General features: G+C 45.9%; 1 protein-coding gene and 1 long non-coding RNA gene across 5 annotated transcripts in view; one reads left to right on the top strand and one right to left on the bottom strand.

Annotated features, from left to right (window-relative positions):
* The window catches only part of NFYC (nuclear transcription factor Y subunit gamma), a 62,505-nt gene extending 39,332 nt beyond the window's left edge, over window positions 1–23,173 (top strand). For 2 of the 4 annotated variants that reach the window (XM_082388843.1, XM_082388844.1), the window contains exons 3-10: window positions 1,651–1,722; window positions 3,135–3,248; window positions 6,831–6,926; window positions 11,781–11,954; window positions 15,461–15,619; window positions 18,845–18,952; window positions 21,425–21,484; window positions 22,442–23,173. In XM_082388843.1, the coding sequence (XP_082244969.1) occupies window positions 1,651–1,722; window positions 3,135–3,248; window positions 6,831–6,926; window positions 11,781–11,954; window positions 15,461–15,619; window positions 18,845–18,952; window positions 21,425–21,484; window positions 22,442–22,873 (1,215 nt within the window). In that variant the 3' untranslated portion in view covers window positions 22,874–23,173. Of the gene's footprint in view, window positions 1–1,650; window positions 1,723–3,134; window positions 3,249–6,830; window positions 6,927–11,780; window positions 11,955–15,460; window positions 15,620–18,844; window positions 18,953–19,055; window positions 19,350–21,424; window positions 21,485–22,441 lie in introns of those variants that run through there. The other 2 variants (XM_082388845.1, XM_082388846.1) reach the window with 2 other exon arrangements.
* Window positions 23,174–23,192: 19 nt separating this feature from the next.
* LOC309627595 lies at window positions 23,193–27,971 on the bottom strand. The gene is made up of 2 exons (XR_014243836.1): window positions 26,740–27,971; window positions 23,193–26,576 (listed from the first exon to the last, which is right to left on the bottom strand). It is a non-coding gene; the product is annotated as an uncharacterized lncRNA (long non-coding RNA).

Raw genomic sequence — 27,971 nt, 5'->3', positions numbered from 1 at the left:
ATATTTGCATCTTCCACATAGTAGTAGGTATCATACATTTGCTGTTAGTTGAGTTGCATGAAGTAATAAATGAAAGAGGAGGAGAAAAAATAAGAATAGTATGTGTCCTGCTGTCTCCTTTTGGTGAAACTTTAATAAACTGGACTTCTAAGCCTCTACCACTCCAGGGTTAGATTTTTAGAGGCTTATGGAACATGATACCTAATTTGGAAAAGGAAAAGATGAAAAATTAGTGTTGGAAATTTGTAGAGGTGAGTGGTAGCCAAGCAGCTTGTTGGGTTTGGGTGGAGAAATTAGACGTCTTGGGACTTCCCTGGCGGTGCAGTGGTTAGGACTCCATGCTTCCACTGCAGGGGGCATGGGTTCAGTCCCTGGTCGGGGAACTAAGATCCTGCATGCCGCCCGGCATGGCCAAATAAATAAATTAAGTAAGTAAGTAAGTAAAGTAAGTAAGTAAGATGTCTCGGTGTACATTTTATCCTAATAGTTGCTCTTCTTCTGTATTCATAAAATAGATTCTGGTAAGGCTGGTGATGTTTTTCCAAAATGCCCCACTGCCTTCTTTGATATATAGTTGAGGTTTTCTGTTGGTCTTGGAAAAGAAAGTTCACTAATGCATGTTAATTATACCAAATCTCAAATAAGAGCTGCTTCCTCCTTAATGTGATGATGTAAATTCCCAGGTGAGCATATTGGGTTTGGTGAGTCACGTTTCAGACCACTTATAGAATCAATCATTTGACACCTAGTCCCAGTAGGGATTTTGCTGATTTTAGCTAATCTCTGCCTTTGCACCTTTCTCTTCATTGCAGCTTTGAAACCCAAAATTGATTTTTATTTCTAGAATTGCATCCATCATTGGTCATGTGTTTAAATACCAGTAGTATCAAAATAAAATGAAAAAGCACTTAAATTGCAAGTAATTGAGTAGTGCTAATCGAAAATCCCTTTCCTAAATCCTATCCACAATAAAGTTAAGTGGTTTCTCCCCAGCTTAGTCTTGTTTGTTAAGAAAAAATTGACAGGGCTCTTCCTAAATGACAGCTGGTAAATTCACCCTCACCCTTTTTCCATACTCTTCTACTCCCACCCCCACCCCCAAGCAGATTTTGGAGACAAGGCCTTTGCTGCTGTGATGGGAAAGGAGCTCCTCCCCGATTTCTGGTGTCACATTAGTGCAAAAGTCAGAAATAGGCAGTGCCACATGGCTGATTAGAACAATCACTATGGTCAGGTGCTGTTGGCACTTGCCCTTGCAGTCCTTGATCAGAAGGAAGAACTGGAGGAAAATCCCTAAGACAAAAATCTCATTTTAATCTGCATGCAAGCTGGTAAACTTGGGGTGGGAGAAGACACGTATAATACATCTCTATATCGTGCTGGCAAAGAATCTGGTATTGTTTGGGGCCGCTTTTCATGAGGGCACTGTTAGAAGCCATCATAAGTTTATCCTGAAACCCTTTGTTTGAAGCTTTGCATTGGTTAAGAAGTATTTTGCCTCTAGAGCTTGTATTTTGTTAATTTCATTTGTACTTCCTCTCCTGCCATATTTTCTAAAGGAGGGACTAAACCAATCAGAGTGTTTCATGCTGCCTGTCATGCCCTGTTGATTATTCCTACCATTTATGTACCTGTTGTTACTCATTGCAGAAAGATTTCCGAGTACAGGAACTCCCACTGGCTCGTATTAAGAAGATTATGAAACTGGATGAAGATGTGAAGGTGAATTCACATTCGTTTTCGTTATTCATATTGAAAGTAAAATGATGGGAAAATTATTGCTCATTTCTCTAGAGCTCAAAGTTTAATTAAACAAAAATGAAAATATTGTGTTGCTTCTTTATTTGGATCCTCTCTAAAATTGTTATGTGAGCTAAAATTGAACAGTTTTAATTGTTGTATGGTCTTCTCTGAAAATTGAGGATATCCTGTTTTCCAGATGTTGAAAGATGCTGAGTATTTGCTTTTTGAATCGCCCGATTCTTTTCACTATGTAGTGTAAACATGTATCATCACATCAACAGGACAGTGACATCTTCCTAGCATCTTATTGCAATCTCTAGTTTGTTGATCTGAGCTCTAAGAAATGTTTGATAATGATATTGCACTTGTTCTAACTTTTCAATCTATGAGTTGTTTCACATGATTTATCCTTGTGAGAGGATTTACTTGGGGGTGGCCTTATCTGTATTCCTAGGAGTCCACCTCCTGTTACAGTTCTCACAGGAAAAGAGCAACTGTCTCTCTTTCCACTCAAAATTGATAGTCTCTTGTATTTGTGTGGGAAGCTAACAGTTTACCACAGTTTTCCCTTTTAGTAGCTCACTTCTTCCTCATAGTAACCCTGTGAGATTTGATAGGATAAGAATTGTTAGTTTCACCATTATATAGATATGGAAATAGACACAAAGAGGTTAAAAGTGTCTCACCCAGAGTAGGAGAACCAAGATCCCAATTCTCACCTCCTACTTCCTTAACTCCAGAGCTCTTCCCGTGGCTATATCCTGCATAGACCACCTCACCAAGGGTTCAGAGCTTTGTTTGACCAAGAGTTTGAACTTTGAATTCAGACTTGGCAAGGCAGCTTGCATTACTTGAGCACTTACTGTGTGCCAGGCCTTGTGCTGGGTGCTTTTATATATATTATCTCATTTGATTCCCACAGCAACCCTGGAAGGTTGTTATCCTCTTTTTCACTATGTGAAAAATAAAGCCCAAAAGGATGGGAAGCCAGAGATTTTCCCTAAATCCATTGGCTCTCATACTCATTATCTTTCCCCACATTGTCTCCCTTTGGATTAGAACCTAAATCCTACCACTTACTGGCTCTATGGCCATAGGCAAATCACTTCATCTCTCCTAAACCCTAGTTTCTCTGAAAGGCTACTATGAGAGAAAGAAAGTGCGTGGTAGGTGCTAGATAAATATCCTTTTTCCCTCTTCCCTTCTTCTATCCGCTACCTGCTTTGTCCCCTACTCATGGATTTATTTTACCTTGGAATCTTGTAAGGCTACCACCTTCTTGTTTCTAGCCCTTGCCCCATAGCCCAAGAGCAGGACATGAGGTAAGGGATGAACTGACTGGTTTGAATGACTTGCTGGTGATTGACAGGGAGGGCCTACGTCTGTTGCAGATGATCAGTGCAGAAGCCCCTGTGCTGTTTGCCAAGGCGGCCCAGATTTTTATCACTGAGTTGACTCTTCGAGCCTGGATCCACACAGAGGATAACAAGCGCCGGACTCTTCAGGTAATATTGTAGAAAATTAGGCAAGAGCTGCCTTTGCCTTCTTCTGTTGCATGGCTTTGGACCAAAGTTTTTGTTTTTCCTTAGGACTCTGTCAAGCTGATATGTTTAACTGGCATCTTCCTCTACTGGTGGGAGGCAGGCAGATCATATAGCCAAGATAGTCTGTATTTCCCCACCAAGAATCTTAATTTCCAACTCTCCTGTTTTTCACAGCTCAGTGACTGAACTTTGTACTTGGTGAGCTCTCACTATAAACAGAGGCTAAAGGGGTATTTATCTATTTCCAGATCTAAACAACTTCTGGTTGGAAGCCTTGAGAGACTCCAGAAAAGAACAGTCCCAGGAAGAATAGTCTCACTAACCTCATTAGCCTTTTTGTTCCTTCCCTACTCTCCTGGGAATCCTTTTCTTCTTTCATGTTTCCTTTTTTATTTTAATCCAGCAAATCAGCATTCATGTTGTATGAGGACCCCTTGGTCATTGGCTCTAGAGGCCCTCTGCTCAACATCCAGGCCCTAGTTGTTAGAGGAAACGTTTCCCAGACATAAGAGGAAGGGTGTGACAGATACAAGAGTGACAGTATTTTAACAACAAAGCCAAGGAAGTAAATTATGCTTTCTGTTCCCCTTTATCTCCAAAATTGAAAATGTGTGCTTTTATTCATTTATCTTACAGATATTAAATGAATACCCACAATGTGCCAAGCACTGTTCTAGGCCCTGGGGACTAATACACAAAACTGACAAAAATTCCTACCCTTGGGAAGTCTATATTCTAGTGTGGCTAGACATTGAAAACTTATTTTATGCTGTCTTGAAGGAAGTCTATGAATCTAGAGAGATCCAATTAAAGCTACCTTCAAGATCAATTCAGATTAAAAAATAAAATGGGCAAAGCACTTGAACAGGCCCTTCAAAAAAGAAGATACCCAGATGACCAATAAGCATATGAAAAGGTATACAATATCATTTGTCATCTGGGAAATACAAATTAAAACCACAATGAGATACTGGTTTACACCCACGACAATGGCTAAAATAAGAAAGACTGACAATACCAAGTGTTGACAAGGAAGTGAAGTGACTGAAACATTCATTGCTGGTCAGAATGTAAGGTGCGATCACCTTGGAAAACTATTTGGCACTTTCTAATAAAGTTAAACATGTTCTTATTCTAAGACCCAGCCATTCCACTCCTACGTGTACACCCAAAAATGTGGACATTGTTGTATTAGAATGTTCATAACAACCTTGTTTATAATAGCCAAAGACTGGAAACAACTCAAATATCCATCAAGATGTAAATATATTAACAAATTGATATATTCATAAAATGGATTACTACTCAACAATAAAAGAAGCAAACTATTTATTCATACAACAACATGGATGAATCTCAATAATATTAAGCAAAAGAAACCAGAGGAAAAAATTACATAGCACGTGACCCCATATATTATCACCATCTGTGATGATAGAAATCAGAGTTGTTGTTGCCTCAGATTGGTAGGGGAAGGAAGTTGACTGGAAAGGGATAGAAGGAAACTTTGTCTGTTCTTATCTGGGTGATAGCTACCTGGGTGCATATATTTATTCAAATTCATCAAGCTGTGTACTTAAGATTTCTGTATTTTTTTTTTTTTTACTAAATATGATAATCAGTAAAATACTAGCATTAAAAATGGCAAAATAAAAATGTTAAAAAGACCCATTTAAGTATATCTGTTTCCAAAATTCTGTAGAACACTTTGGTGTATGTTTGGAGGTGATTTTTTTTTTTTCTTCCCCTCATTCTATCCATAGATGAGCCATTTGGGTAGCTCGAGTAGGTGACATCATCAAGAATGTGACACTATATCGTACTAATCTTAAATGAGACCTGGCAGCCTTAAGATGTGCCCTGCTTCGGTTGGGAGGGTTTATTATCAAGCTGGTGGCTGGCAAGAAGGGTGGACTGGAGTTTTGCATTTCAGTGGCTTGGGGCCATCACAAAGACAAGGGAAGGAAAATTTCCATCCCCTCCTATTTTGTCTGATGAGTCACCTTCTTTTAAGATGTGATATATAGAGCTTGCTAAGGATTTCTGTTAGCATGTTGACTTTTCCCTCCAACATTTTATTATGTTGGAGGGAAAAGTCAACATGCTAACACACAAAAAAATTTAAACATAAGCAGAGTTTACAGTGAACACCTGTATACTGACCGCCTAGATCCTACCGTTAACATTTTACTTGTTTTGTTCCCGTGTCTGTCTTTCCCTCTATCCATCAAGTCATCTGTTTTTTTTTGAATATGCATAGCCACCATTGCTGCTCCAAAGTCAGTTTATTTATTTATTTTTATTTTTTATTTATTTTTGGCTGCACTGTGTCTTCATTGCTGCGCGTGGGCAAGTGGGGGCTACTCTTCGTTGCAACGCGTGGGCTTCTCATTGCGGTGGCTTCTCTTGTTGCGGAGCATGGGCTCTCTGTGTGCGGGCTTCAGTAGTTGTGGCACGTGGGCTCAGTAGTTGTGGCTCGTGGGCTCTAGAGCGCAGGCTCAGTAGTTGTGGTGCACAGGCTTAGTTGCTCCGTGGCATGTGGGATCTTCCCGGACCAGGGCTCGAACCCGTGTCCCCTGCATTGGCAGGCGGATTCTTAACTACTGCGCCACCAGGGAAGTCCCCAAGTCATCTATTTTTAAATGCATTTAAAAGATTACATTCCCCTGAACACTTCAACATATGTATCACTCACCATAGTTCACTATTTTTTTCTGTTTTTTTCCTTTGCTTTAAAATTGTCATACAGTGAAGTACACAAATCTTAAGTAGACATAGTGTGTTGGTTTTTAATTAAAAATCTTGTGATTCTATTATTTAAAGAAAGGGAATGTCACTCTTAGAACGCCATCAGAGCAGGCCTTGGTTTCTGTAGCATTAGGCAGCGGACTTGGTCTCTACCCACCCTGCCTCTATTCTAGTGGCTTCAGACTTCCAGTGTTCATGTCACGTGGAACAAGATTTAAACTGTGGATTTGACATGGTGATTTTGAATTTCAAAATAAAAATTGTAGCCTTGTAGGAACTAACATATATAGATCCAATGACTAGAAAATACTGCAAAAAGTTATTGAATTAGGATTTCAGCTAAGAGATTCAAAATAGATTATAACTACTTGTGAACCAAAGAGCTAAAATATTATTTAGGGGCTTAAAAAGGTTATAAGGTCGAATGATAGTCTAACCTTGCTAACCACAGAATGACCAGAAACGTGTCAGTTAAGATTGCTAGATTTGTACAGATGTATCTGGAGGATGATAATTTAGGATCCAGCAGAGGTGGTAATAGTTGGAGGCTCAAATATACAGTTTGTAGAGCATGAGCTACATTTCTCTCTTTTTTGTCAGTGTTTGTCCATCAAGTCTGATCATTTGAAGTTTGTAAGAGTTTGGTTGTACTTCTTTTGGCTGTAGGCATGGCCATGGGTATTTAGTTTGGCTTAGAAGTCATCGTCTTACCTTATTTGTAACTTGGAGAGTAGAAAGCCAGGTGAACTAGTTTCTCCCCTGGCTAATTTTTCACTCTGCTTTTCTTTGTTACAGAGGAATGATATCGCCATGGCAATTACAAAATTTGATCAGTTTGACTTTCTCATCGATATTGTTCCAAGAGATGAGCTGAAACCACCAAAGCGTCAGGTGAGCTGGGAAGGCATTGCTCCTGCCGCTGCTGCTGACTAGAGAGTGCCTTGCATCCTGGTGTCAGATACGCTCCTTTTCCAGTCTCAGCACAAGTCATTTGCTCTTCTTTTGCTTTTCTTTCTGTAGACCAGATCCATCCTTAACATCTCCTTCTGTTACTCATTTAGGGATGCTTTTAACTCAGTGCCTCTGAGGTGGTATTTCAGTGAAAATAGACAAAATGAAAATGAAAGACTTTAGTTACAACAGTAAAGTGAAGCTCATTTCGAAGTATCCTAGGAAGTCTGTCAGAGTTCTTAATCTGGGATGGGAGAGCAAGTTACAGATTTTAGATTTCCAAGAAACAGCTTCTGTGTGTGCACAGTGGTGTTTGGAGTGAGTGGACTGGGTTTTCTCTTACTCTAGATTGTGGTTCTCTGCACAGGGCACTGGCTGCACATTAGAATCACCTGTTAGGGTTTAAAAACTACCAGTCCTTAGGCCCCGCCCCTACACCAGCTGAATCAGAATCTGCGAGGGGGAGGCCCAGGCATTAGTGCTTTTTAAAGCTCTCCAGGTGCTTTTAATGTGCAACCATATTTGAGAACCACCACTTAAGCGACCTTTCTAAGCAGTCATGAGAAAGAATGTGCGTGTCTGCCTTTCCTGCTCTTCCGTCTGTTCCTCTCCAGAGGTCACACCATTGTTTTTCAGCACTTTGGGTGCATAAAGCTCTTAATTGCAATTGTGATAGACCCCTCTCCTGTATAGCTCATCATTTTAGGCATGCGGATTGCATGACTCACTAGATGTAGTAGAGATGCTTGGGGAATAGTGGCAGAGTCTGGCAGGAGCAAAGCTGAGCCTTGATCTGCTTTCTCTGTTTTGCTAATAAAATTTTAAGTGTTTTTAATGAATTATTTCATAGTGTATTGTCCTTAGAAACAGGAGTCATTCAGTGACGACCATTCTCCTGTGCCGTCTCATGTTAATAATGAGTAAGAGAGTGTAGGAGAAGTGGGCATCTTAAACACCCTTTGTAATCCCGACCCTGCCTGAGGGTCTTTGGGTTAGCAAGCCCTCTGCACCTCCTTCCTAGAGCGGGGTGCCTCACTGCGTCTTCGTTCTTTCTGGGCAGTCTTTGCTACTGTAAACATCCTTGACTGGAAGCTGTAAGGCGTTCCAGGGAGCTTTCAGTCGGATGTTTACAGCGGCAGGCTGCCACGGTCGTCCCGCTGTGCATCGCCTTTGAAACATTGCAGGTTTGTGCCCACGGCTCAGTTCCTCCTCTTAGTGCTTCCCTCCTCTCTGAGAAGTCACTACAACAAGAACTCAGACCACTTCTCTTCCTTCAGAACAGTTGATACCATTCACCCATTCTCCTTGTTGGAATTTGTTTCAGAAGCCCCCTTTAAACCAAGGTGGTGAGCTCTGTGACAAAATCAGGCCTTGCTCGGGCTCCTTGCACCAACTCCTGCTTGTTCCCTGGGGCTGCCTGCCAAGCCAGCTGGCTAGAGAGAATGGTCACGTCCTCTCCCTTCCTCCAGCGTCCTCAGTGCTTGACTCTCTTAGGGTGTCAGAGAGCTCCTTGTTACATCCTAGCCTGACTCAGAATGCTATGATCCATCTCCTTTAAAGTGTGTCTAGCTGAAACAGCTCAGTTTCTGAACTGAACAGGTTCAGTTCTTTGCAGGTGTTCAGGCGATTGATCGGCTTCCTATTCGGGACAGCTACTGCCTGGCCTTTGAAAGGTTGAGATTGCTGAAAGCTGGCCTGAAATTCTAAGATAGCACTTTTAATCCTCTGTAGACATGACGTTTTCCCAAGCTCCAAATTGGCTGGCACCTTCCTTAAGTCCTTTAAAAGCGCCTACTCTCCAAAACTCACCCTTTCTGAAGGAGGCAGCAGTTCATTCTTGCTACTGAAGCAAATGTGCTTTTTCCCAGTCTGGGGCTGGCTGCACAGCACTGCGGTGATGGCTCTAGGATGTGAGGCCGCTCACCCTCTGGCGTTGTCTATCAGGCTCTACTTCTGAAGAGATTCCAAGAGCAGGCACTCTGGTTGGGGAGGCCACTGCTAAAGCTGGGCAAGTGCCCCATTCTGGATTGATCCAGTCATTCAGAGATTGTTGTAGCACAGGGGGTGATTTCCCACTGCTGGGGAAAGAAACGAGCCAGAAATACTGAGTTGTGGATCTAAGGCCCTTGACTTCTCTGAGATGCGTGGGGATGTCTTCTTGTTCTTCGGGAAAGCAAGTAAAGACTACTCAAGCAGAAGATAGTTGAGGCCTGACTTCTGCCCCATTAAAACTGTGAGTTGGAAGTTCCTGCTCATTGAAATGTCATTTTCTCTTCACCCATTTCTTTAAACCAAGCATAATCACTCCCTTGCTAGCTTGACCTCCATTGGCAGAATGAGTATTCATAATGCAGAAGAAGCTTAGATATGCCTCCTTCCATTCCAGTGATTTGAGAACTGTCATGCCTGTCCTCACAACACAAACCTTGGTGCCTCTATTTGATACTCACAGAAGTGTCCTAGACACTGCCTAGTTCATAAACAGTTTAAGAGCATACAGTAGGCATCATAGGAGAAGCTCTTTACATGTTCTCACAGCTTTTGGCAAGGGATATTTTAGCTTCTGAAGGTGGTACTTAAAGGGTTTGCTATTTGTCTGGCAAAAAGACCATATTCACTTGCAGATTAGCTACAGTCAAGGATAACTGGAGACAGAACAATGACAGGTCAGGGCTGGTAAATGCCAGTGGCTCCCTACTCCCCAAGACGTCCTACATGTTAGTTCTAGGGGTCTTAGTCCTCTATACCCTCTCATCACCCAAGAACTTTTCCAAGTTAGTTTGGATTTTAGTGGTTAATGTTTTTTATAGAATGGGAAGGGAGTTCTGAGTGGAAAATAAATTCATTGAACCTATTTCAGGAGCCTTGAAAAGAGTAGTTGGCCTTTGTTTCTTCGCTAAGGAGGGTATCAGTATTATCCCTGTCACAGCCAAGATCAAGTTGACTGGCTGACCTTTATTTATAATGTGAGAAGTTGGGGTTGAAGTGGAGGTGATGTTGTCACAGTTAAGTTGTTCTGGAAACTGAGACCTAGATGAAAATAAAAGGGGACCTCCTTCTTCTTCTGCCTCAGCATGATCATGTCCAGGGTTCAGACTGTTTGGGCCTGAAGCACAGAAAACATTAACTTAGAAAGTTGGTTCATGTTTGAGGACTAGCTTAGAAACCCAGAATGTTACAAGTGTCTGCCTAGACTGGGTGAATGGCCATTAGGGAACCTTGTCATGCAGAGATCCAAGTTTCTCAGGGGCTAGATATCAGGAGTCCTAGTTTTAGTATCCTGGGCCCCCAGTCACCGGGCAAGCAAAAGAATACCCAATCCCGTTCTTTAGCGGACAGGAGTGTCTCCTGCACTATGGCCACAGAATCCTAGAGGTAGCAAGAAATTAGGGATTCTTTTCTATTGCTAACAGCTGTTGGATTCAAGAGAATTTGTCATACTCCCAACTTGGGTTAAAAAAAGTACTTTCCTACCTCCAGTTGTCTGCCTGGCTCTATGAATCCATTCATCAGTCAGCAGCTGCTTATTGAGTGCCTGCAAGGAGACAGGTGGTAGGGACAGTGGAGAGCAAGAGAGAGCGAGGCCTTGCCTTCACAGGGCTTTCATTCTACCAGGGAAAGTAGTGGAATTTGGCAAGCAAGTACAAAAAAGTGTAATGAGAAACGGACTGTGGAAGCACAGATTGGGGATGGGGTCAGTACCAACTTTGTAAATGTCACTTTGGAGAGCTTTGGTCCACAGGGTCTCTATACCTTCAAGAAGTATCTTCTTTTCCTCTTTCCTTGAACATGGCAAACTTAGTCCAGAACATGGAAGTGAGTAAATTTAGCTGATATTTTGCTCAACAAGCCCAAGTGGTTGTATGTTTCTGTTGTTTTTGTTGTCCCAGGCAGGGCACCATGTGTCGCAGGGCCCTCCGGAGCAGACGCCGATCTGTGTCAGTGGTCAGGGGCCGGCCACCCCTGGACCCTCAGGCTGTAACCATGCCGTAGTGTGTGTAAACATCCTACACTCTCAGCTGTGAGCTCGAGGTGGCTGGGAGAGGGTTGTTTACTCCTTCTGCCATGGAAAACGTCAGCTGAAGAAGGAACGGTCTCTTCACCCAGCAGATCGGCCAGAGGCCACCCCAGTGGAGGGCTGTCCCTCAGGCCCCCTGGGTTGCGCTTCTGTGGCTAAGTACCACCTAACCAGATGAGATGCTGGATAGACATGGCCTCAGTGACCACAGAGCTCTCGACATGCTCTGAAAAGCTGGGCTCTTGCCTACCAGTGTTCTTGATCCTGACATTTGATTCTGAAATTCCAATCCAGAAAAAGCCCTGTTTCCCTTTCCCCTGCTCTTTCCCTCCTGAGGTGGTGGGAGCGAAATACGGAGAGTGCTGCCTGTTTGGGAGATTGGGAGCCAGCCTGAGAGCATGGTATTTGGGGTGCTTGCCGTTAGCACTGTTCTCAGATCATAGGCCTTGACGGCATTTACTATCAAGCACTGCTAGTGCGTGGTTTTTAGTTACGGTAATTATTTGCCCATTTGCAACTCATCACGCAGTGGGTGATTACTCTGTACTTCAGAAAATTGGCTGTATGTTTTGTGAAGCCTATGGAATCTGTTATTTTTAGTTTGATTTAGCGCAACTGGTCTCTTCGAATTCCACTTTCTCTTGGCTTCAGATGTGGAGAGCTCAGCATTCAGCAGGCAACTGCACAGAGCCCGTTTGGGGGAAGAGTGGAAATTCACTGTGGCGGCTGCTGAGCCGGTTCTTTTCCTCTTACCTGCCCCTCCTTCTGCCCCACAGGAGGAGGTGCGCCAGTCTGTGACTCCTGCCGAGCCCGTCCAGTACTACTTCACGCTGGCTCAGCAGCCTACTGCCGTCCAGGTCCAAGGGCAGCAGCAAGGCCAGCAGACCACCAGCTCCACAACCACCATCCAGCCCGGGCAGATCATCATTGCACAGCCTCAGCAGGGCCAGGTCTGTGAACCGCGGAGGGTGCCGGCCCAGCCAGACGGCACCTCTTAGGTTTGGGGTGGGCAAAGTGTGACTAGGGCAGAGGGGCAGTCAGATCACTGTAGAGTACTGGATTTGAATTCTGGAGACCTGGGCTTTTCCCCAGATTCAGCCACTGAGGTGATGTGTCACCTGATCTCTCTGGACCCTGGTTTCCTTGTGGGTCATATGAGGAAAGTGCAGTGAGCAAGACATTCTCCAGGATCCCTAAAAAATTTTAGGAGGAAAAAAATCTTTATAATGCCCCCATGAAGAATAGTGACATCTTTTAAGTGGACTCCGTGCCTGCTGTCTGTGTCTCCCACCAGAATTGGAATTTGTACCCTCAAGGAGGAGATCAGGCATCATTGCCAGCTTGCATACCTCTCCTCCCCTTTTCCCCATCATTTCTGTGTCCCACCAAATTTGTGTCAGGTGACTTTCTCTTTTTACAATAGTAATCAGAAGATTCCTTCTCTGTCTGAAAGCAGTAACATCCACATTGTTGGGGATCATGAGAGGCTGAAAACTCTGTGTTTTTGTTTTTGTTTTTGTACATCTTTATTGGAGTATAATTGCTTTACAATGTGGTGTTAGTTTCTGCTGTACAACAAAATGAGTCAGCTATACGTATACATATGTCCCTATATCCCCTCCCTCTTGAGCCTCCCTCCCACTCTCCCTTTCCCACCCCTCTAGGTGGTCACAAAGCACCGAGCTGATCTCCCTGTGCTATGCAGCTGCTTCCCACTAGCTATCTATATTTGGTAGTGTATATATGTCAATGCTACTCTCACTTCGTCCCAGCTTCCCCGCCACCCCCGTGTCCTCAAGTCCATTCTCTACTTCTGCGTCTTTATCCCTGTCCTGCTCCTAGGGAGAACTATGTTTTCTGAGCTCTGACTCCAGATTCCCTGCCAATCATTAATTTATTTATTCGTCAAACATTGAACGTCCTCTTAGATAAAGTCCAATGCTATGTGTTGGGGATACAAGCATGAATAAAACAGTCCCTATTTTTAAGAATTCAAGAATCTAGTTGGGGCTACAAATACTTGAAGGTTACACCACTTGCCACGTGGGAAGTGTAAGATATTCTTAGGATTGTGTAGAGGGTGTTATGGGAGCACTTCAAAAGGGGTACCTAACAAAGATGTGAGGGAGGTGGAAGAAGATGTCAGAGAAAGTTCCCTGAAGGGAATAATATGAGTCTTAGAGGGAACAATGGAAATGAATCAAATAAAGAGGGAAGGAGGGCTTTCCCAGGAGAGGGCACAGCACGAGCAGAGGCTTGGAGGTGAGAAATAGCACAGGGAATGGTAGGAGGGGAGGGTACAGTCAGCATAGCTGAACGTCTAGGCAAGTTGAAAAGATAGGCAGAGGACACATCCCAAACAGCCATGTGTATTCTAGTAAGGAGCTGGGTTTGCCTAAAGAAAAAAAGGTTGGGACAGGGGTAGATTTAAATATTAATTATGATTTTAGGATTTATTCCCTGCTCGTTTTCTTATCCATGTAACAGAAATTTATTGAGTGCTTGCTCTTTGCAAGACACAGTGCTAGGCAGACGGGGTTTAAAGATGACCACAGCCCAGTCCTTGCCTCAAGGCATCCACTGCACCGTGATGCCTGAGGGACCTTCTTTGGCTAATGCTTGTGCCTCTGCAGTGGTGAGAGCTTTACCTGCCAAAGGCTTATCCCTGTACAGAGCAAACTTCAAGGGAGTCTGCCAAGAGCTGGCTCTGATTGGCTGACCATTCTAAGAAGCTCATGGCTATTGTGCCCCGACAGCAGGGCATCTGCCATGCTAACACAAGCCCTCGTTTTCCTGAAATGATTTAGAAATACCTTGGAAATCCTCTTGGGGAAATTGAGTTGGTAGTACAGTGATGAGTTGGCAGTATGCATTTTTTTTAGTCAGCGAGAATTTCACCTGCCTCTTCTTTGCCACCCCAGACTTGCTCAGCTTGGAGCTGATAAGGCTTGTGAGGGCGGTGAAGTTGGTTCCTCCCAGCATCTCTGTTGTTTCGCTGTCTGGCTGGTTCAGGGTGGCCTTGTGCTGTGTCACACCTCCCTGGACCTATAGGAATTGTTGTTTCAAATTGAGTTCAGATATCTTCGCAGGACCAATACATATTAAAGTTGGAAGAAAAGCATATTTTGTTAAAGTGAATCCTGTGTTTTCTGTCATAAAATTGGAAACATTTATTACTGGAGGTTTGGGGAACAGGCTGAGTTGGAAATCATGGTGTGAGTATAGGAGATGTTTCCTGTTGACCTAACCCACTGCATGTATTGCCCTCTGTCATCTTTCTTCCCTACCCTCCTGCAGTTTTTAGTAATTTCTCCTTATCTAGTAATCCCTTGAGTCCCATCTACAGTTCTCAGAACATATCCCCTTCCCTTGTAACTTTAGATGCAGAGTAGACCTGTGCAGTCAGAAAGTGAGAGCATCAGAATTAACAGCATCGATTGAAGCCCAGGATTCATTAAGACTCTCAGAGTTGTCTTAAGAGGTGATTCTTAATTCAGAGTGGAGAGAAATCATATCCAAAGTGAGGGGTTGGGGTGCAGGTGTGGTTAAAAGGCTCCACTAGCACCACCACCAGATGAACAAGGTATCCTGGGATCTGTAAAGGTCACATCTAGGGCTAAAGTTTTGAGATCTAAAGAAATGACTGATCCTTTTGACAGTTTGAATCTGCTGTCTCTCAAAGGAGCAAGTTTCATTGGGCAGTCCTCTAAGTATGTGTGAAACACAGAATCTTCATATACATTAGACAGAAATTCCTTAAATCTGCGATTCCTGTTTCTAGAAAGTTAAAATTCTGGCTTTATTAAATTCCGTTTCTTACGGGTAGCGTCAGTTAAGGTCCAGGTCTTAACAGTGTCCAGGTCTTAAGGGTGTTTGCCTCCCCCGTGGGAAGCAGTGTTGTGATCCAGAGCAGCCGGCTGGCCAGAGTGGGCTGGAGTCGCTCTGCTGCTTGAATGGGGGTGAAAGCCAGTGTGCCCTTTATGTTTCTTCCAGTGAGAAGGAGCCCAGGGTCCTGAGCTTAGTTAACCCATACTGACCCCACTTTCCATTTAGTTTGCCCTCTAAACTCACCTGCTCCAGACTTGACTTCAGCCATGTCTCAGGCAAATTATCGTGGTTGCTTTTGATTCTCTTGTACCGTATGTGCCTTTCTATCATTGAAGGGGCTGTGAAGAGTTGCAACATTTGAAGCATAGAGGTATTTGGGGCCGAGGCAAATATTCTGTACTCTGAGTCTAAAAATCCGTTTGGCCTTCCTGTCTTTTATTTTGGAGAGTGACTTTAACAGTGCTCTAAGCCCAAGGGATTCTGTAGGTTGAGTATTGTTAGTGTTGCGATGAGGTCAGGCATTCATGGAGGGGTTTGCTCCTGCTTAACTGCTCGTTATTAACCCCTTGGTAGGCCTAATGGCTCTGGGCTGGAGCTCAGTCAGCTTTCTCATGACTCTTCCTTCCAGACCACACCCGTGACCATGCAGGTTGGAGAAGGTCAGCAGGTGCAGATTGTCCAGGCCCAGCCGCAAGGTCAAGCCCAGCAGGCCCAGAGTGGCACTGGACAGACCATGCAGGTGATGCAGCAGATCATTACGAACACAGGAGAGATCCAGCAGATCCCGGTAAGTCCTGCCCTGCCTTAAGGTCTGCGTGGCACTGTGCTCAACAGTATAACAGGAAATAGTTAAAGATTTTACACACACACACACACACACACACACACACACACACACACACACACACACACACACACACACACACACACACACATACACATACACACACTTTGTTATAAACCTATATTCCCATTACCCCAGACCACAACTTGCTTCAGCGTATACGCCCTGCTTTCCTTTAATCCAGGTTCAGGCTCACCACGATGGGGCAGCTCCTCTCCATTTCCCCTCACTCCGCCTACGCAGAGAAATCATTGTAACCACTATTCTGTGCCAAGGCCCAAAGGCCCTGTGAGGCAGTCCTAGTCCTGTGTTTTGATTTGCAGAGAATAAGAGGGAGGTGTATAGAGAAGGCCATAAATACACTTGTTGCATATTCATGAGTCAGTTCCCAGTGGAGGCTGCAGCAAAGTGTATTTTTGGCTTTCATTTAACTTATCCATTCCTTCACTGTGGACTGCTACTTCCTGTGTGCCTTGAGGGATTTCATTTCTTAGATTTGTTGGCTTTTTCGCTTGTACTTGTTCTTTGGTGGAAAAAAAAAAAAAGGTCCTTATCTTAACACTTGCCATCTATTCATTGGTCAATTTGCCACAAAAAAATGTGGAAAATGAGTGACATGGAGCAGGCCTGCTCCTGCCCCTTGCCCTTCCTATTGTAAATGAAATGTAGGCAGATACAGAAACTCACTTGGACTTGGTTAACCACTTACTCTTTGAAGAAAGTTCAGAAAGTATCCTCAACTCTGTTTTGGGGACTGTTCTTCTTAACAGAGTAATAGGCCAGGAGAAAGCTTAGGAAAGGGGAGTGTGTGCATCCCTCTGTTTATCTCTTTCCTTTTCATCTCTGTCTCTCTGTCTCTCCCCCCACTCCCCCGACTCCCCGCTCCATCTCCCTTTCCCCACTCCCTTTCCTTCCCGCACGGGGTGGGGCTGGGGGTGGTGGCGCCACACACACGCGCCCCACCCCACCCCCCCATCAATTCCAGATTCCTTGCAGCCACCAGCCCATGACTTCTCTCATAAATGGTTCTCATTTTTGCATGTGAGGGCACCAAAACAAGTTCAGCTAAGCCAGAGAAGAGTTCACACTTTGTAGTAACTTTAACTTGAGTCTTTTAAAGCCTCTGGGGCACAGAAGACTTGTTGCAGAATTTAGGAGCTGGTCTTCACTGTATACCTTCTGCAGGAGTCTGCATTCCTAAACTCACCAGAGTGCTTGTATTAGTGATGACCTTTAGGAAGGAAGTTTTGCTCCTCTTTTGAAAGCCCAGGGGGTAGGCTTCTTTGCTCTGTAATTTTAAAAAGGTGTGAGGGTCCCCAGGCCTACCCTTGTGGCAGAGGACTGAAGGGCAGAGCATCACCAGTACCTAAACCCAAGCCTGAAAGAAGAGCTTGCTTCTAAGAACTGCTTGGAACTGTTTGGCTCACAGCTTTTCAGTCACATTTGAGTTTCTGCAAAAGAGGTCTTCCCAGCTGGGAAATGTGAAATCCCTATGGCCAGCAGTATACCTTCCCCCACTCCTGGGATGAGGCTTCGGTCTTTCATCCCATGTTCCTTGGCAGGAGTTCTGGTGACTCCTGGGACCAGCCACCATCAGTCTTGGTGGATGAGGTTTCCCAAGCCTCCACCCAGCTGTCTTCCTCCCCATAAGCAACTTAATGTTGCCTGGAAGCCGCATTGTGGGATGTAGTGGGGAGTTTAGGCTTGGCATCACAACTTCCCAGCAGCTGCTCTTGGCGTGTTCTCAGGAGAGAAATGACTACAGGTCACAATACCTTGCCCTGTCTCCTTTGAACCAGATTATTAACGGGTTTAGATTTTGTGTCCCTCCATCTTGCCTTAAGTGGACAATTCTGGAATGTTCTACCAGGAACTTCAGTGTTAGTCTTTTCTTCATGGTTCAAATCCGCATTGAGTCTGAAGTTTCAGAGAAGCAGTTTGATTTAACACTGCATGCAGAAGCTTCATCCTGTCAACATTTTCCTCACAGAAGTAAAAGCCCCTGCAATGAGGTTAGCTCTTGAAGGCAAGGGGAAAATTTGCTCCAGGACAAAGAGGCATGACTTGCCTGTTACCCTCAAGAGGCTCACCCTTACAAGAAAATCAGGCTAGGCAGCCAGGGAGGGTGATGTCTGGGCCTCCAGATAGAGAGAGACCAAATCTGCTGGTCCTCCTGGAGCCGCTTTCATTCCCCACATCCTGAGTGTGACTGTCCGTAGTCCTCCTTTGCTGACTGTTTTCTCTGCTGAGCCACAGTTCCTCTCACGTTGTAGCTGCCTTGGTCCTCTCCTCATCCCCATGCTCGAAGCACTAATGCTTTCATGGTACGCTGTAGCATTAAGAGCCTGAGTTAAGGCTTTTAGCACACAATTAAATGCAGCATGTGGTATTATTGTATTATCTGAGACTTAATCTTAAGCATGAGGGACTCTAAGGGCATTTTTGTAGCTTTGGTTTCCCATGATGGGGTTTTATGTGAAAGGTTTATTGATTCAGCTTCCCTTTGGGAGGTATTTGGCCAGAAGCTAGTGCTGAACACCAAGGATCCTAAAAGTCCCACAGACTCCTATTGGTCCTGGCTCTTGGGGACAGAGATAGTAAAGCGGGCCAGCTTTCTCTTCCAAGATGTGCAGCATGGGGCTGGGCAGTTCTAGGGCTGTGGTGCGGGGTGATGGCCATCTGCTTTAGGCTCCTGGCAGACTCTGGGGCTCTTCTCAGTATTAGATCAGCCGTCCCGGGAACAGGGGTGGGGAAGGGTGGAGACGGAGGGGAGAAAGGCCCCACACTTAAGGTATAAGCGTTCCGATAATGTCAGACAGCTTTTGGCATCAAATCTTAACATAAACTGTGAGCAAATAGCTAAGAGCCAGTGAATGTTGAGGGTCCAGCCATGCTGTCCTCGCATGTATGACAAGGTCCTCTGGGAATTTTTCCCCAAGTCCATTCAAGGAACATATTCTCTTTTGTGTTGTATGACTTACGGGGTAGGGATATTATGGTTTTGCTTGTTTGGGTTTCTGTTAAAAAGGAACTTTTCAGGGTCGGCCTTTTTGGAGGGGTCAGGGTGGGGACGGGTAGGGGACGGTCACCATTTCTTGTCATGGAAAGTTTGCTTGTTTGAGGTTGCATTCAGTCTCCGGTGGTTTGTTTGTCTCTGACCCTGCCTAGGTGCAGCTGAATGCCGGCCAGCTGCAGTATATTCGCTTAGCCCAGCCTGTATCAGGCACCCAAGTTGTGCAGGGACAGATCCAGACGCTTGCCACCAATGCTCAACAGGTATGTGCTGCAGAGATTCAGGGCTTGAGTTGGGAACCAGCAGGAGCTGGCTTCTGACAAAGGAGTGCTCAGCACACAACTCTCTCGCCACCCCATCCTTCAGCAAGAGCCGCCTCCACCCCCTGCACATCTGTTCTGCACCCCAAGGGACAGATGGGGTTTATCGGAGGATTGGATTCAAAGTGTGTCTCTTACCATCGTGCTCTTGAGCGACAAGGAAACTCAAGGCAGGGGAAGCCTCAAGGATACTTGAAGAAAGCCCAATGTGTGTGTGCGCAGGTCTGACTGGAGGAAGCCTTCTGACAGACTGCCTCATCGTCAGGCTGAGTTTCCATTTTTAAACCTGGATGACTGTTGTGATCTGGCACCTCCTGTGCCCTTTGGAAAGCTACTTAGGTTTTTACTTCTACCTTCTCATGCACCCGTAACCAGAGACTGCCCTCCTCATCTCCTCTCATGCCCTGAGATATTGAAGGCTGAGCCACAGGTGCTGAGGGGGCTGCCTCCCTGGGCTTGGGGATTGGGGGATGTGGGTATTATTTTCAGGGGACAGGGGATGCTGGACAAGGGGAGGCATTGTTAATCAATTCTTTTGCCTCAGACCCAAAAAAAGAAGCAATCGTTAAAGAGCTGGACTCGTCTGGCCCAATTGCATTTCTGGTGATGTATCTATTGACAGTGGTGACAGAGCTGAGTTTGTAGAGCAGGTCTCCAAAGATGTCATTTGGGAAAATATAGGGAATGAGCCAAAAGCAGGGTTTCTGAGTTCCATATAGTCTCTGGGATCTTTAAAGGCCCACTCTAAACCCATTCCTTGGCTTGCATAAGGATTTGGGCTTTTCCCTAATTTCCTGGGGATCACTGGCATGGAATCAGATCTCAAGATTGGTCCCACCCTTTAGTGTACCCCTCTTTTTTTTTTTTTTTTTTTTAAACTTGTAAGATTCTAGCCTGGGATCCAGAAACTTTCTGTGGCACAGGGTGGGAGGAAATGAGAAGGAAGAGTTCTTGGTTCCCCAGAGGTCAGTTCTGAGACCAGGAACTAAAGCCAGAAAGTGGGGAAAGTTGGCTGTATAGAGAGGAAGGAGTGAAGCAAGAAGAGGGTGTCTGAGGACAGAGTCTATGTAACAACAGATTGTAATTATAACAACGTGGCATTTCGTAGGTGCTCAGTAAATGTTCGTTGAATGAATGTTGAATGAATGTTAACATGTAAATGGAATTTAAAGGTGAATGAAACTCCTCTCAACTGATGTGAAGGACAATCCTGCTGGCCACAGGGCACAGTTAAAACCTTCTCATCTATGACAAATATTTTCCATTTGTCTCAGGATCATTCATTTATTCTGCAGATATTTCTTCAATACTTACTTTGCACTGGGAGATAGACAAAACTTAGCTCCTGCCCTCAAGCAGGTGGGAGGAGAAAGACCCAAAACAAAGAACACTAGTAAGAAACGCTCATGAAGCCCTTTCATACCTGTCCCCTTGTTTTCCTCATAGCCTCATGGGTAGGCCCGATGGGTTGTTTTTGGCCATAGTGAGGACACTCGAGAAGACAGTCCTTACCTTGCAGGGTGGCTGTGATGATTCCAGGAGAAGGTACACAGAAAACATTAGCTAGTCAAATGTTCCATAGATAACATACACGCACACAAACATTCTTCAGTCTTCTTTCTAGTCTACCAAGCTGTCTGCAGCAACTGGCATTATATGATGCAGTTCTCCGTGTCCGTAAATTTCCTTTAAAATGTATTTAAAATGCCCACATAAGATTTTAAGTACATGTGATAAATGTTTTCCTTACCCCCCCTCCCCCTGCCTTGGCCCAGAGGGTTGCACGTGGCCTCTCTCGGAAAAAGTACTTCATAGGTTTGCCACAAGGGCTTCCAGGGCCAAGGCCACTTGCTCGCCAGGGTGTTTCATATTCCAGTCAGATAATCTGGGTGATACGGGTTTGGTTTGGAGCCCACCTTCCAAGAATGAAAGGGACCACTCACCACGTTGCCCAGTGTTTTGCAATCTGCCTTCACTGGTTGAAAGACAGACTCTTAGGGTTTCTGCCTAAACCATAAATGTTATGCCCTGTCCTATCAGTACCTAGGAGCTAGGTGTTTTTGTTTGACTAGAGCCTCAGGCCCCAGAAAGACTTTTTTAGTAAGGGGCTGGTTTCGGTGGGGCGGGGGTGGTTAGGTGGACATTAAGAGAGATGGTTGCAGAAGTTGTATATTGCATGCTCCGGGGTCCTCTGTGTGGTGCCAACGCTGAGTAGCTGTCTGGGCTAGGGGGTGGGGAGGGACCCTTGTTTTCCTGCTGCTCATCAAGCCCCTGTTCTGTGCCTGGCCTCATTCTGGGCACTTTATGTGCATTGTCCATTTGATCTTCACGACCCTCTCCTGGCTGGTGGGCTGGTGGGCTGGTGGACCAGACCCTGCAGCTGATCTGCCTGCTTTGCCATCTTGGTTCCTACAGATCACACAGACAGAGGTCCAGCAAGGACAGCAGCAGTTCAGCCAGTTCACGGACGGACAGGTAGGACACCCGGCCTAGGCAGGAGCAGAGGGTGAGGAGCTGTGACAGGGTAGCGGGGGACATCTGTGGGTTTGCATGGCTAGGGCAGCTGTCCCATCATCTGTTAACAGTGAGTGGACAGAAATTGTTAAAACAACAGTCTTGCCTATCCTCTAGACTTATAGACTTGGTGGGAGTTGACGATAATCCTAGACATTAGGTAGCCCCAGTCCCCGTTTTACAGATGAGTGAACTGAGCCCTGGAGGTGGGAAGTGCCTTGTCTGTGCTTGCTTAGCTGTTCATTGCAGAACCAGGACTAGCATGCAGGTCTCCTGTTTCCTTTCTTTAAGAATAGTTTTTCTCTAAGCCATGCTCTTTTTAATCGCATGGATTAGTTGAAATGCAGAGAACATGTGACCTCTCAAGCTCTCTAGGTGCCTGGAATTCAGTAATTCTAAACTCGTGAGGAAGGGATCTTCCCTTTTCCTGCCCCCCTTCCCTTCGCAGTATCTTCCCAGAGACCCCTGAGGACATGATAGGATGACATGCCTAAGCCTATGTTCTCTGCTGCCCAGAAGGGAGAGGAGCTGGCATCAGGACCCAACTCTGGCTTCTGCCAGCACCAGATGCCAGGCTCACGTGCCAGGGCTGCTGTGGCAGGGGGTCTTAGCTTTTGGTTTCTTTTGGAAACACCTGAGAAATCATGTCCAGTTGGCCCTAACCTTCCGTAGTGGCTACGCGAGCATCTTCGCGGGTCTTCGCTGTAGTAAGCGTTTAATCCCAGGTGACCTGCCTCCCCATCAGGGCCCATGCAGGAGATGGAGATTCAGTGTAGCCTCAGCCTGAGCCAGATATTCTGAGGAAAAGAGGAGAGGGGGTAATCCCTACTGCCCCTGCCAGTGAGGATTACTGAGTTGGGGAAATGCTGACTTCCAAGCTGCTGGTACAGTGGTTCGAATTGCTTGTGTTTGTCACAGAGGAACAGCGTGCAGCAAGCTCGAGGCTCTGAGCTAACGGGAGAGGCAGAGCCCAGAGAAGTGAAAGCCACAGGAAATGCAACTCCCTGCACCTCTTCCCCGCCCACCACACATACCCCCTCACACCGGGCTGGTGCCTCCTGTGTCTGCTGCTCCCAACCGCAGCAGAGCTCCACTTCCCCTCCTCCCTCTGACGCCTTGCAATGGGTGGTGGTTGAGGTATCTGGGGCCCCCAACCAACTCGAGGCCCATAGGGAGCTGCATGCCCCTCTCCCAGGGGTGACCTCACTCTCTCCTCTCCACCCCTCGCAGCAGCTCTACCAGATCCAGCAAGTCACCATGCCTGCCGGCCAGGATCTCGCCCAACCCATGTTCATCCAGTCAGCCAACCAGCCCTCCGACGGGCAGGCCCCCCAGGTGACCGGCGACTGAGGGCCTGAGCTGGCAAGGCCAAGGACACCCAACACAATTTTTGCCATACAGCCCCGGGCAATGGGCACAGCCTCCCTCCCCAGAGGACCCTGCCGACCTCAGCGCCTCCTGCAGGCTAGGACACTGGTGCACTACGCCCGACGCCTGGGGGCCGAGATTCTCCAACAGAAAGATGCAATATTTTTTATTTCCTTTTTCCCATTTTTTTCTCCACGGAATCAATATTTCAATATGTTGAGCTGTGTGTCCAATGCTATGAAATGAAAATATTAAATAACATATTTATGGCATTTTCTTGAAGCGTGTGGTTGAAGAAATATTTCTTTTGTTTTTCTTTTTTTGGTTCTTACTGCCACTTCTTTTAGGAGCAGATCTCTTCAGGGGTGTATGTAATCTCCTGACTCTTAGAACAGCTGCTGCCCCAGGATTTACCACCTTGTTCTGCCCTCAGGTAAAATTAGGTGACCGTGTATAGCTTCATTTTCACTAGTGCTCCTCTCCCCGCGTCCCTGCTCTTGCCCCAGAGCTCTGTGGATTTGCATCAGAGGCCATGGAAACATTCCATGCATTTAAGAGACTTATTTGCCATGGGGAGTGGATGGTTTCATTCCCAAACCCTTCTCTTCCAGGGACTCAAGGAGACTAGGACTTTGTGCATTTGCCCCCCACCCCCCAGTTTTAATTTTATTTTATTTTTAAATGCATTAAAAATTGTGCTAGTCTCCTTTGCTGCATGGACTTCAAACTGCATGAAATGCAATAAATCTCATTTTAGATAATTTGGAGTCTGGGTTTCTGTGGGGACATTCATGGGACCACTTTGCTTGGGAAAGGCTTGGAAAGGTTTGTCTGCCCTCAGGTTGGGTGTCTGTGAAGGAGGGGGACACCTTTGTGAGGAGGGGGGATGTCCAAAGCTAAGGGAACTTGAGCTGCATGTCTGATTCAAATTGAGATCTTCAGCTGATTTAAAAAAGGAACTTCATCAGAATGTTTGCTGCTCAGAGTTGCCTGCCTGCCTTATTTCCTGGACTACGTATGACACATGGGCCAGATTCAGCCTGTGTCCTTCTTGGCTGAGGGTGAAGAGAGCATCTCTCATGGAGAAAGCTTTCTCTGTCCTTAAGGACTGAAGTACATCCCTCTACTCCTGTCTCGGCACAGGCTGGCACTCTGAGCTGCCTGCTGTGACCATGCCCATTACCAAAGGCATGGATGGCATCTGCCATGGAAGGTAGCCCAAGCCCCTTGTCAGCCAGCAGGCCAGAAGGGTTCTACAGCCAGGGCTTGAAAGTAGGGAGAACAGAAGGAGCATTTCACTTCTTCATGGCCTCTGTTGGCCATAGAGGCCAGTGGTGAGCCATCTTTCTTCCCTTCACCATGCCATTTACAGCCAGAATGAGGCCTGTTGTCATGGGAAGAGCAGAGAACTGGCTGCCAGGAAAAGTACTGATTTCTTCTCAGTCAGTAATATGTCATAAAACCTTAGGCAGCTCCCTTCTTTTTGGGACTCTCTTACAGTGTGAGGCAGAGATAGGGAAGAGGCTTTAATATTCAGTTATTTCAAGTCTGACCCTGATGCTCTCATAATTCCCTCACCGAATATCCCCCACTGTTAACCATGGTAAGCACTTGGGCATCTGTCTCATCTGTTTCATTTTCAGTTACTTACCTAAGTGTACCTTACCTTACTCCACAAGAAAAAATAAGACGGCTTGCATTGAAAACATACACAGTGAAAAAATATGACAGATGAGAATTAGGAAGAATACTGTTGAATAGGAAATCAGGATCATCGAAAACAAGAACAAATATTCTGGCTGCAAAGACCTACAGAGTTCTTAAAATTAGGTTTCACGTTTGATCCTGAGCTTCCTGACCACCAAAGCAAAAAGAGAGATGGGGCCAGGTAAGAGATTCACATCTAAAAGAAAGAAAGGTAACATTCTTTAGCAAAAGCAAAGACTTTCCTAGCTGTAAGGTTTTGGATACATGGTACCCCTCCAGTGTCGTCAAGGTAGATGAAGCAGGTGATACTGTCACCATGAGAAGTCAGGTCTGCCCCCTTCATTCTAGCCCTGGACTTTTCTCTGAAGGGGATCATCTGGCCTTTCCCACTGTCCGATACCCAAACACGTCTCAGTGAGACCTGCAGGTAATTCACCGACAGCACGTGCCCAGCCCCACGTGGAGAGGATTCAAGAGAGCACTTGTGAATGAGAAGCACCCAGAAGGGAGGCTGGGCTCGGAAAAGGCAGAAGCTCAGCTCTTTTCATTTCCTGGCTAACCTCTCATATTGAGGTCACTGCACAGTCCCATCTTGCTGCTCTTCCACCCATTCCTGAAAACCCAAGCATAATTGAAATTTCAGACCAGTCAGTGGGTCCCCATTTTCCTACAGACTTCCATTCTTATTTTGGAGATGTTTTGATCAGTTGCCTTACTGAGCACGTTCCCTTTAAATTTCCCCGCCAGCAGGGCCCATGCAGGTGTAAACAAACACTTTGGTGCTGCCCAAGAGAGCCCCTATCTAATACCCAGCACGATCCCCTTACATCCGGAGCACTCTTAAACATTTTTCCTAGCACTTGCAGCATCTGTCCTCCCAATGATCTTCACGATGACCCTGCAAGGGGAGACAGGAAGAGGGATGGTGATCCCTGTGTTACAGATGGAGACATAGGAGGCCCAGTGAAGTACAGTGACTTGCCCAAGGTCACTCCATGAATAGGGGTAGAGCTGAAACCAAAACATTGGTCTCCTGACCTCCTGTGCATACATAGTTGCTTTCTGGCCAAAGGTGGTGTGTGTGTGTGTGTGTGTGTGAGAGAGAGAGAGAGAGAGAGAGAGACAGGGCTTTATAAATATGAACTGTCTCCTTTCGCTCTGCCTCCCCAAACCCGCTGGCCCAGCCTTGAGTATATGTGGAATAAATAGAGCAATTAGGTCTGGTCTGTGGACAGCTGGTGGTTGGGATAACTTTCCCAGAAGGCGATGCTGGGGGCTGGAGGCCCTTGGGATTATGAACAGACCACCTGGCCAGCCTCCTTACTGCTTAATTCTGCTGAGGCCACAAGGGGGCAGCATGTAGCACTCGCCCAAATCTGGGAGGTGCCCTGTCCCACCCTTACCCCAACTTCAGACAACTCTAGGAACTATGGGGTATGACTGCCCCCTTTCTCAGTGGGTACTAGACCTTTAACCCCTTTCCTGATAAGACCCTTAACTTTTGAAGGGAGGGGACTTCCTGGGGCAACAGCGAGGGCTGGAAACACTATCCTCTCCAGAGTATTACATCAGGGTAGGTGGTTAGATTTTAATAAGGAGACTTTTTGACAGCCCTTCTTATCTCCCCAGCTTTGTGTCTTTCCACTCTTCCTCCCCCCTGCACTCTACATTCCTGTCACACTCAATTACTCACTGGTCCCTGAACTCACCTCCTTGTTTTCAACTGGCCCCAACGCCTGGATGTCCTTTTACTTCCTTTTCCACTTATTGATCTCCTATACATACATCAAGGCCCAGTTTAAATGGCCCTTGCTGAGAAACTTCTAACTCCTAGGACAGAGTTAGCGAAGACTTCTTTGATGCTCTCGCAGCAACTTCTACAGCCTCTATTATTAGTGCTCATATACACAGTCGTTCAACAAATGTTTCTTTGGCACTTTCTGTGTTTCAGACATTGTTCTGGACATTGTGAAGACAGCTGAAAACAAGCCAGATAAGGTTTGTGCTATCATGGAGCTTATATTGGGTTGGGGGCAGGGGGAGAGGTGGGAGTGGGGAGGGGAGAGATAGACAACAAACACAAGACCAGTTAGGCTCTGAACAGTCTGTTAGAACTTTCTGGTTTTGGCTGTCTTACTCACCGATGGTCCTCCAGTTCAGGGTCATCTCCATGCTTCCAGAGCCCAGCTCAGGGCCTGGCACCAAGAGAATGACAGTAACTGATGAGTGAATTAACAAACACGAACTCTTCCCTGAAGATGGGGCCTCCAACACTGCACACATTCCTACCCCTGCTCATTGGCTCTCACTGTCACTTTTTTGTTGGGAACAGTTTTCTACTGAGCACTGATGATATGCTAGGCAGGGGTATTCGATGGAGATTATTCTTTTAAGAAATTTCTGTGTAGGAAAATACATCTAAAGCTAGATGGATTATCTCATTTCATCTTCACATCCTCATTAGGTAGGTATCCTGCTCATTAGTGAGAAACTGAGGCTCAAAGAGGTTAAGAAATTACCCAAGGGCACCAGCTGGTTGAGTGGAGCCAGATGCTCCAAGAAGTCTCCTGTCCCAGGCAGCTCAGCCCCACTGGTCTCGTCCCCTCTGATAGTGATTCTGTTCCTACAGAGAATGAAAGTCCTCGCCCCCCAACTCCTGCATAGGGACCTAGCTTTTGTCCCATTGCTCACTGACCTCCCAGGAGGAGAGGGCCCCAGAGTAGAGGGCCAGGCAAAACCTGGTCACACGAGAAACTTGGGCCTGGCCTCCTCAAGGAGGCCTCTGAGCCAGACTGCCAGTGGTACTCCCCAGCTTGGGTGCTGGGCCACTACCACGAGGGGATAAGAGGACAGCAAGGCTGGCACTCAGGAGGGGAGAGCCTGAGCTGGGCCGCGGCTGAGACAGGCTGGGCTGAGCTCCTCAGGCTGGCTGGTGCTGAAGACAGGTCCAAAACAGAGCCCAGTCTCCCTCCGCAGCCCTGAGCCACATCACCTCTCCAGCTCCCAAGCCCTTGTGCCTCTCTCTTTCAGCGAAGGTCCGTGTGACAGAAGCTTTCTAAGATATTGAATGTGTCAAAATGTCTTTATTTTGCCCTTTATTTAAATGACAGTTTGGCAATGTGTGGGATTCTAGGTTCACAATTATTTGCCTTCAGCACTCTGAAGATACTATTCCATTGTCTTTTGGCATCTGTTGTTGCTGATCAGATGCTTACTGTCAATTCAATTATTGGACCTTTGTAGATAAGCTATTTTTTCTTTCTGGTGGCTTTTAAATTTCCTCATTATTCTTGTTATTCTACACTTTGGCTACAAGGTGTCTAGATGTAGTTTTGATTTGTTTTTAAAGCTATCTTACTAGGCAATCTGTGGG

This window comes from Balaenoptera borealis (genome assembly GCF_965194805.1).
Source record: "Balaenoptera borealis genome assembly, chromosome: 1".
NCBI lineage: Eukaryota > Metazoa > Chordata > Mammalia > Artiodactyla > Balaenopteridae > Balaenoptera > Balaenoptera borealis.
This window is presented reverse-complemented; position numbering and strand designations above follow the sequence as displayed.